The 10,441-nt window shown below is 36.4% G+C and overlaps 1 protein-coding gene across 1 annotated transcript; it reads left to right on the forward strand.

Moving 5' to 3' along the window:
- Positions 1-2,265: 2,265 nt before the first annotated feature.
- Odam (odontogenic, ameloblast associated) lies at positions 2,266-9,045 on the forward strand. The gene is made up of 9 exons (XM_052735828.1): positions 2,266-2,316; positions 2,411-2,452; positions 2,953-3,000; positions 3,460-3,702; positions 4,272-4,316; positions 6,276-6,380; positions 7,014-7,061; positions 7,725-7,796; positions 8,875-9,045. Exons 1-9 carry the CDS (start codon positions 2,266-2,268, stop codon positions 9,043-9,045), a joined length of 825 nt encoding a protein of 274 aa, XP_052591788.1.
- The last annotated feature ends 1,396 nt before the right edge of the window (positions 9,046-10,441 follow it).

Raw genomic sequence — 10,441 nt, forward strand, 5'->3', positions numbered from 1 at the left:
CACACACACACACACGAAATATATATATATATATATATATATATATAATTCTATAATTCTATAATATATATAATAGATACACACATCAAGAAACGTAAAACCTACCTATTTGCCCACACAATAATTGGCTGCATTTTTGAAGCAAGTGTGGTTATTACACTAAGTACCAAGTTTCAGTAAATTAGCTATCACATTCTAGCACGGTCTAAATACCTAATCTTGGGAATTTTTTTTTTATACTCATAAAACCTAGTGGTAACTTCTCTTATACAGAAAAAGGTTGTGTTGTTTTAACTAATAGTTTGGTTCTTAATGGTTTCCATTTGCTACATAAATAACTAATCCTCAAATAGTAAGCACCAACTTACTAAGAAAGATAAAACTTTGTTTTAGAAAGCCATTTGCTTTGTTTTACTACATGGTAAGATCAAACTAACCAAGTAATTCCCCCACAATGTAAATTAATTGATAATTCATTGCCACAGTGCTTGTGATTCTAGAATATTAGAGCATAGAATACTAAGATATTGGCAAACGCTCTAAACATTCAACTATTTTAATAAATAAATTTAAATAATGATATGTAGTCAATGATACTGTTATAGTTTCAATATACAGAATTGTAGGCAACTGTGCTCCATGTTCATTAATTTAACAATGTTCATTTCATAGTTATCTAGAAATTCAGACGTTTTAGGATTTTATTTCATAAAAAGAAGGATATTCACTACTATTTTCAAAAAGTTTAAGTGACAAACTATAGAAATGATCCCCACAGTGGGAGTGGATGTGTTTCTGACTCCTTTGCCTTCTCTTGGGACTCTTTTCCTCCTATTGGGTTGCCTTGTCCTGCCTCAACATGAGGGCTTTTGCCTTGTCTTATTGTATCTTGTTTTATCATTTTGGTTGTTGTCTCTTGGAGGTCTGCTCTTTTCTGAAGAGGAACGGAGGGGATATGGACCTGGGGAAGAGGAGAGATGCCCAGGGAGAGCTTGGAGGAGTAGAGGGAGGGGAAACTATGGTCTGAATGTATTGTAGGAGAGAAGAATCTATTTTCAATTAAAAAAAAAAATCTAAAAAGTGAATCTAGTTCACATTACCTCAGCCTAATAACAGAGCCTTGAATAATATTTCCTACCAACTAAGCTTTGCATTTTCACTAAGATTTGTGGTCTATCTGCAATCTGAATTTTCTTATCAAAGTAAAAAAAAAAATCATGTAGTTTTGAATTTAGTGAAGAGTTTGGGGTTACTTATTTGAGGCATCCATTTTTAAGATGATAAAAGGAGTGGAACAAAATTAGCCCTGGGGAGTTAGTCATGACCAAGAAGAAACCAAGAGTGATCACAAAAAAATGTCTCAGGGGTAATTGAAAACATCACTTAGGGTGTGGGAGTCCATACACCATGATGATGAGGAGGAAAGGGGTTATTAGCTAAGCCATTGTCTAAAACCCACTGAATCACTGGTCCCTTTCAATCATGATTGGTCCCTTTTTTTCTAAAGATGGGTTTTAAATTTTAAGAGATGATCTGAAGAGCAGAGCTGAGAAAGAAAGGGACACAGATCTTACAAAGGAGTAAGGTAAGATTTCAAAAATCTTTGCTTTGATATTTTAAGAACCAAACTCTGATACGCTACCGTGGTCATCCTAATGTGTGTCTGTGTCTGCGATGTGAAATACAGTGGGAAATTTTGAAGGTAGAGGCAAGAGATAAGAAGTATCCAGCAGCTACAGTATGGATGACTGCTGCTCTTTACCTTTTCCTTTCCTGGATTAGGAAAACAAGGCTGCAACCACTGCCGTTAACAATCATGAATATTAGTCGACTTCTAATTGAAATTCTTTCCTTGGCTTGGGACTCTTAGATTTTTGTTGTGATACTTTTTCACTGCAGATATTAAGATCATTCTAATAATAAAGACCCAGTCAGTTGACCCCAGGCAGGGGGCTCCATGGACTGGAGAATGCATTCCCTTCAATCAGAGGCTAACAGTGATCTGGCCACATCACCTGCCACGAAATGAGCTTTATGGTCAAGCAAACAATTTCCCCATAAATATCTACATTGAGAGATAGCCATAAAGATGACGTTTTGTTTTGAGTCATAAAACATAAGGAAATATAGAGAAACTGACTCAGCAACTACTTGGATTTGACAACATCGTCAAATCATGCCTTTATTTTTGTCATGAAATTTTAAGCAAAGAGTATGTTTTAAAGCTAAGTATTGCAACTTATCATGTAGGTATATCATCTGAAAATGAAAATTATAATTCTTCTTGGACTCATAGGAGCTACAACTTCAGCCCCGGTAAGTGGTTCATGGTGCTTTTAAATTCATCATGTAAACCTATGCAATTCCCTTCCTTCACCATTTTTCTTTTTTTCTTTTTTCTTTTTTTTAGCTTGTCTCACAGCGCCTATTGTCTGCTAGCAACAGTCATGAGGTTAGTTTAAGTAATTAAAACATTCTTCTGTGTTCTATAAGTGAAAACACGTTGGGAAGAGATAAAAGTCTGCATCCAGGTCTTAGACATCTCTAAACCTATTTCCAAGCCACAAGGTTTCTTTGTCTACCAGGTAGCTCCTAAAGGGTTGTTTTGTTTTCCTTGTGTAATCATAAGTTCTCCAAACACAGTACCACCTGTATGCTTTGTTCCAGTAGTACTGATATGGGTATTAAATACAGATGTATAAACATAAAATACCGAAACCACTGGCATAAGCTAAAACTGTGCAGTCTCACACATAGCAGGGGCAGCATTGTTAAACCCGGCCCGTGTTTTCAACTCTAACCTCTAATCGCTGTGATTTAATGCAGTCTTAGTGGAGAGATGTGTCACTTCACCCCAGAAGCTGATCAACTAACTCTGACTTGTACTCTCTCTGTGGAAAACATTTCAGAAGACATAGTTGTCTCATTCTCCTACTGTCTCTCCTTCTCTAGTTACTCCTGAATCTGAATAATGGTCAACTTTTGCCACTGCAATATCAGGTACCGCTATGTAAATAATCAATTCAGAGGGAATGTATTTCTAACGAGCATTTCTTATGGTATGGAATGAAAACAAAATGCATCCCATCCATTTATATTGTTAAGAATTTGGTATGTGCCTAGCATTAATTCTGATGACTTTTGAGATAGTTAACTATTTTAAAACAAAGCCGTACCTAGCCAACCAAGAGGAGTAGAAACGAAAAAAAAAAATGAATCCAATCAAATATCTGAAGAAACTTGTGCTCTTTTTATCAATTCGTTGCATCCCATATTTCTCATGACAGTTGAAAACCTCACAATTTGTGAGGTTTATAATTAATCGAGATGCCATCTTTTTATAACACTTGAATTATAAAAATTGTCTACATTTTTGTCTTTATTACTCAGGCTTGATTTCAAGCTCTTTTCTTTTGATATGAGAGAATAATATTCCCTTTCTATCTTTGTTTTTCACAGAGTGCATTTAACTCCTGGATTCCTTCCTTCCCTGGATTTCTGCAGCAGCAACAGCAGCAGCAGCAGGCTCAGGTCCCAGGACGCCCACAGTTCCCACTCTCAACACTAGAGAGTTTGGCTGGGCTATTCCCAAATCAGCTACCTTTCTCAGGACAGGTTGGGTTTGCCCAAGGAGGCCAGGCTGGCCAGCCAGAACTCTCACAGCTGCAGACACCACCACAGACCCAACAGGGTGTTAACCTTGTAAGTTGAGCCTCTTCCATCTTGTTGTAAGACAGAACATAAAGGTTGTTGTGAATTAGCTTTGAAATATGACAGAAGTCTTCTTATGTCTTGTTTCTTCTATGCTCTTTCACTCACCACAGAAAGTATTTCCTTGTATTTTCTGGTTTTTAGTTTAAAAATAACGTTAAAATTATTTATCCTAGAATATAGTCAGTAGTCAGGAGTTAAAACAACATGTGGATGCATAATTTGCATAAATTGCAACTCGTGTAGAAGACAAACTTTGGTGGAATATTTCTAATGCAAATGATACATGGGAAGTTAGCTCCAGGGAAAACAGATCAAGAATTTTAAGTAGGTAGGTGGTGGTGGCGCACGCCTTTAATCCCAGCACTTGGGAGGCAGAGCCAGGCGGATCTCTGTGAGTTTGAGGCCAGCCTGGTCTACAGAGCAAGATCCAGGACAGGCACCAAAACTACACAGAGAAACCCTGTCTGGGGGGGGGGGGGGGGAGTTTAAGTAACAGGTCAAGAGTATGATTTGCTTATATGATTTTCTGGAATTGTTACTCTGTTTGTTTTCTTTAGATGTCCTATGTGGTTCCCTTTAAAGTGCCTCAAGATCAAACACAGGTGAGTGAAAAGAATTCCGTGACTAACACAGAAATGGCTCATTGTACTCTCCATAGTACACCCTCTTGTTCCCCTAGGTCTCCAGCCAGCATCAGGGCTTTCACACCTGTTTAGCACCCATCACTAGCTAGAGGCACCATCATTGGCCGCTAGACGTCTGCTGATGCTGGGCTTCCTTGATTCTTTAACAGCAGACAGCTAACAAGGATCTCTGGGACCCATGGGTACCTATGACATCATGATGGAGAAGGGAAGAAAGCCCAGTATCACGTCGTCTCTGTATTTAAGTGCCACCACTGGGGAACAACTAAAGAGCAATACCATGAGCTGACCTTGTACCCTCTCAAATTTTGTTTTGGAGAATCTTGCATTTATATCTGATATGTAGATATAAATAGCAAACATCATAATAATTATATTTTATTATAGCACTAACACACATTATTCATGTTATAAAACTCCACTGAAACTTTCCCAGGCTCCTGTATGCAGTATTTATAATTTGAGTCCACACTATAATTAAATGAAAATTTCCCCTTCAATAAAAAAAAATAAACTGACATTAACTAATAAATTTATTATGTTAACATAGAAAACCCTGTTGATATTAGGATAATTAATTGTATAATACATCAGATTCAGATAGGGCTATATATAAATCATTATTCATTTGAAGACTGCTGACTTGTTCAAACAAAGTTGTACCACTTGCCTCTTCTAGAAGTATAATTATGCAATTAAGTTTCACTCCCACTGCCGTTACATAATAACACAATTCTAGACATTATCTCATTGTATATTGTTAAGTATGTAGAGAGTCAGATATGTGACAAACACAATTACTTCATGTTAAGGCCCAGGAAACATAGTTTTAATGAGATTAAGTATCTTAGCCCAATGAACTAAACAGCTGAAATAGAAGTCAGTCCTCTATCCCTTTTTAAACCACTAATCCAGTAGGCCTCTACACCAAAAGCTTAGTGGGGAATTTTGAAAATTACAAATGCCTAAGCCTGCGTTAGGCCCAAGATATCATAACTTGACCAGACAAACATTGTTAGGTTTCTGAATGCTTAATGGGTGATGTTTACTTTTGTCCGGGGTAAAAACTTATTAGGCAAATTGTATTCATTTCAGAAACATGGCAGCAATTATCTTCAAATGTTATATCAAGTATAATCATTTGATGACACAAAACATTAAACAGCATTGAAAAATGTACCCATGTACCATGCTCTTTATTTTCCACACATTCTTTACGTACAAGCACATAGAGACATAACTAGAAGCCAGTATATGACTCTACGGGCGGTGGTGCTTTTCTTTATTTATTGCTTCCTGGGTTTCTATAATATTCTAAAATTCAGATTTATTTATTTTGCGTCAGTGAGTGTCTTACCTATGTGTATGCATGTGCACCACGTGCATGCAGCACCTCAAGAAGTCAGAAGAAGGCATTGGATGCCTTAGAACTGGAGTCACTGATGGTTGTGAGCCACCGTGGGTATGCTGGCAAGCAAACCAGGTCCTCTGCCGGAGGAAGCAGTGCTCTTTATGGCAGAACTTCTAATGCCATATTCTGTAGAACTATGATTCTCAAAATTATAGGAAATATACTACACAGACTATCCTCTCCTTAGAGACTTACATATTAACCTATATATAACATTTTCAAGACGTTATTTGTTAAAAAGAACGCATGCTCCCTTTATTTAGTTGAATCTACTGCATCCTAAATTGTTTAAGTATGTAACCTTAAAAGTCCAGTATCATCTCGGGTACAGGTTGTTTCTAAATTTGATAACCAGTGTAAAACTGCTATGCACAGTTCAAATTTGCTTGAAATGGTAGTTCATACCTATAATGCCAGCTTTAAATGTTACTGACATTAAAAGGGTGAAAAATGTTGTTCATCCCGATTTAATGGAGTCTCCTGTGTACTTCTATGTTTGCACATAGATGCTTGGATACTACCCAGTTTACATGCTTCTGCCCTGGGAGCAACCTCAACAAGTGGTCACATCATCACCCCAGCAAACAGGGCCACAGCTATTTGAGGAACAGGTACTAATGAGGGTTTGGTTTGAATCTGATTGGTTCAATTTCAGAAAAAGGTAAGTACCCTGAGAAAAGAATAACTGAGGATGGTTAGTGCATGTACTCTACTCAGTCACTTGAACTCACAGAATAGGACATGGCGTCTCTCCTGGTAGCACACTGTAGACTAATGTGGCAATACACGAATACTCAAGGAATGAAGTCAGTAAATGGTTCTAATAAAACCAGGTTCAAAAATGATTCTTTTCTGAATTGGATTTTTCTCACATTCAGAATCTACAAGTACTCATCATTTATATATAAATACACATATGTGCTTATTATGAAAATACAAAAATGTGAAAGATTGCAAAAAAAAAGTACTTGTGGTCACTAGAACTTGAAGCACAATTTGATAACCATGTATTTCAATTTCTAAATCTAGCACAAATTTTGAGAAGTTAATTTAAATTCAGATGTCTCACGATACATGTTAAAAGATGTCTTAACATTTAATGATGATTTTTGCAAACTAAAACGTGGACTTCCAAAAAGCATTTAATTGATATGAAATATATTTAATTTTAAATAATCATGTCTCAGAAATTTATGACAAAAACTATCACAATAAATCTAATACCTTTTTCAAAAATCTGACAGATACCATTCTATAATCAATTTGGATACATACCACAGCAAGCAGAACCTGTGAGTAAATGCATAATTTTATTATCTAAAACTATATTTCAAACTAGTTGGTTCTCTATTAAACACATGGGTATCTTTCAGATGAAAAACACCAAGAACACACTTCTAGACAGACGAAGTCAGAACTACCCACACACTGCTATGGGGACACACATAAGAAACCATAGAAAGATTTCTTATATGGACTTGCATGAACTTAGAGAACTTACATTGGATGGTTTTGGAGGCAGAACCCTCAAGAAGTAGTTAGCTCAGAAATGGGCATGCTCAGGAAGTAGGGGCGTTCTCTGAATGTCTTCAGGCATTAGACAGAAGGAATAAGTCTGAGGCTGTAACTGGAGAGCAGGTCACTAGTAGGAGCCAGGATGTAAGGACACTTGTGCTTGTTCTCTTATGCATCTCTTTCAATGACATTAGAAAGTCTCATATTCAAACTGATTTACCATGTTCAGAAACTGCCTTCCCTGAGGTCAGTGCTTTACAGACTTCCAGACCTGAAGCAGAACTGAGTGTCAGAACAGTTCTCTCCCACTCACAGTTGCTTTTCTTTTTCTTAAATCTAAACTCTTAAGAAGTTGGGGTGTGCTTGAGTACTTTGGTTGGCAAAACAATGTATACTGATCCATTGTAGATTTAGACATTTTTAACTTTCTGCCTCTTCAGGATGTACAAGGAGGACAGCAACATTTAGCTTCTGACTCCTTTGTAGGCACAGCTCCTGAAACTTCTGGGATGGTAAGATTCCCTACAAAACCTTGCAGTAACTGGAAATTGGCTAGTGAGAACTTAAAAGTTCTTTCAGTAGTATTCATTTTAATGTATGTGTCTTAGTTAGGGTTTCTATTACTGTGAAGGGACACCATGACCACGGCAACTCTTATAGGGAAAACACTTAATTGGGGTGACTTACTTACAGTTTCAGATGTTCAGGCGGGAGCATTGTGGCATCAGGCAGACATGGTGCTTGCTACATCTTTATCAGAAGGCAAGATGGAGTATGTCCAGACACTGGGCAGTGTCTTGAGCATAGTAAACCTCAAAGCCCAACCCCACAGTGACACACCTCCTCCAACAAGGCCATTCCTATTCCAACAAAGCCAGACTTCCTAATAGTGCCACTCCCTCTAAGCTTATGGGGGCCAATTGCATTTAAACTACTACATACTGTTACATCAACAATTACTGACCTTGTCCCTGTAATCTGTGTTAGTCAAGATCTAAATCATTCAGTTCCTCAACCATTCACTGAGAAACTTTTTCCAGGAACTCTTCTTTGGTCCTTATTTAAAAGCTGAGGCACTACTGGCAGTTCATGGCTTGGAGAGAGGAAGTCATTTTTCTTTGGTGATGTAGTCACTGATGGTTAACCCATGCACTAATGGATGACCCACACCAATGTGTCTAATAACATTACTAATTGAATGCAGTAGGGTACATTAAAAAAAGAAGAAGAGGAGGAGGAACAGGAGAAGAGGGAGGAGAAAGAGGAAGAGGACCAGAAGTTGAGAGGTAGATGTGTGCTACGAGACTCCAGAGGAAGTTAGAAGGGAAAATTATGGGGTGGATATAATCATAACACTTTGCATACATGTATGATATTCTCAAAGAATAAATTAAAAGTAGTTGTTAATATATAGCCATATTTGTGAAATACAATCACAACCTTTCTAAGACAGTTTGAGCTAAAAAAACAAATAGTAAAGACACATATTGTTTAATGTGATGCCTCTCAACCCTTTAGATTCATATTCTTCCCAGTTTTAAACATCTACTTGAAGATGCAATCACTTTGTCCTGTTCTTAATCTCTACAGCCAACAGAAGGAGGGCCTCTATATTCACAAAGAGAACCAGTCAACTTTAAGCGTGACAATGCAGGAGTTTTCATGCCTTCCACTTCACCAAAACTGAGCACCGACCATGTTTTCACTTCTGCTCTAGACCCAACTATTGCCCCAGTACTTCCAGAACAGAAGGTAGAGTAACCAAAGACTCATTCTATGAAATTAATTATTATCTTATCTAATGAGAACATAATTTATAGGGTCAAACATGGTAATAAAAGTAAAAGTAATACAATATATGGCCTTAACTCTGGATAAAAACAGCTAACAATTATTATTTTAAATCAATGCATCAGAGTGTAACTTGATTTTAATTTTAATATGAGCTTCCTGTGAATGTTCTTTCTCACTAGGCCAAGACTGATCACCTAAGAGAACCGTAAGACATTATCTTAATCACTTGGAAGTTTTGGTAGGTATTTTTGCCAAAGTTATGGCTTAAATGTCCTGACAATTCTTACGAAAAAATTCATCAGAAAATTAACAAAGCATTCTTAGCATAATGATTGTGGAGAAACAAGTTAGTGTTTATATCTGTCTGCAAAGACCATACCAATTATAAGATTTGCCTAAGTCTTAAAAATCAAAATTAACTTTTTATAATCATAACTGCCTATACTATAAATTTTATATGAGTCACATAAATACTGAGTATATTGCTTCTATATAAAAGAACTTGCATGCTCTCTACATAGTCAGTACTCTCAAGTCATCTTTTCACTTTGCAGGTTAATGTCAATATCCCTTTGTTTTCAATAAAGTATTAAAATAATAAAAGAATTGTATAATGACAGAGCAATTTCAAAATTAATTAATTATATCCTAAATATAACCAGGGTTAGTTAGGTGTTTGTCTAAATGAACTTGATTGGCTACTGAGGCTACATTATTAGTTTATTAGAAAGTCTTCCTTGAAATTACATTACAAATAAAAACACACATAGAAAGGCAAGCAATGTCATTTAATGAGCAAACTAAAAGATAAAGTGCTTCCAAATTCTTATGAACCAATTCTGACTCTTCTGGAAGAAGCAACATTGAACAGTCTTCAAATGAAAAGGGCCATTAGGAACATAGTCAGCAGAGAAGAGCATCACTAATGTGCTGTTTGTATCATGCAAATCAATTCAAGTCATTGTAGTAAAATCTGAAAGGTATTTCAGTATAGTGTGAGCTCTGGTCTGTGTAGAACTTCCAGTGAGATATTTTTGTTTCTTTAACAAGCAATTTCAAAAAAAGCTAAATAATTTTATTCAAAGGAACTTACTAGTACTGAAATTCTATTCTCTCTTACTTTCAGGGAGAAGATGTGATGGTCCCTTGGCTATCTTTTAGATTTTCCTCTTCTATGCTAAAAGAAATGTGTTTAATGGTATAAAACCTCTTCACTAGTCTCCTAATTTTTCTTTCCTTTTTATATTCTTCATATCACCAAAAATAATGCATCATGTCATAAGTCTTATCTTTACAAGGCTGTTTTTATCAAAGATTCTGTGAACATAATTATGTAATCTAGAAAATGACAATACTAAAAATA

Source organism: Peromyscus californicus, unplaced genomic scaffold (genome assembly GCF_007827085.1).
Source record: "Peromyscus californicus insignis strain IS unplaced genomic scaffold, ASM782708v3 Scaffold_13__1_contigs__length_99412109, whole genome shotgun sequence".
Taxonomy (NCBI): Eukaryota; Metazoa; Chordata; class Mammalia; order Rodentia; family Cricetidae; genus Peromyscus; species Peromyscus californicus.

Coding starts and splice junctions, on each gene's coding strand:
- Odam (XM_052735828.1), top strand. CDS start 2,266: ATGAAAATTATAATTCTTCTTGGACTCATAGGAGCTACAACTTCAGCC. Junction 2,317..2,410: donor GAGCTACAACTTCAGCCCCG/GTAAGTGGTTCA, acceptor TCTTTTTTTTAG/CTTGTCTCACAGCGCCTATT. Junction 4,317..6,275: donor TGCCTCAAGATCAAACACAG/GTGAGTGAAAAG, acceptor GTTTGCACATAG/ATGCTTGGATACTACCCAGT.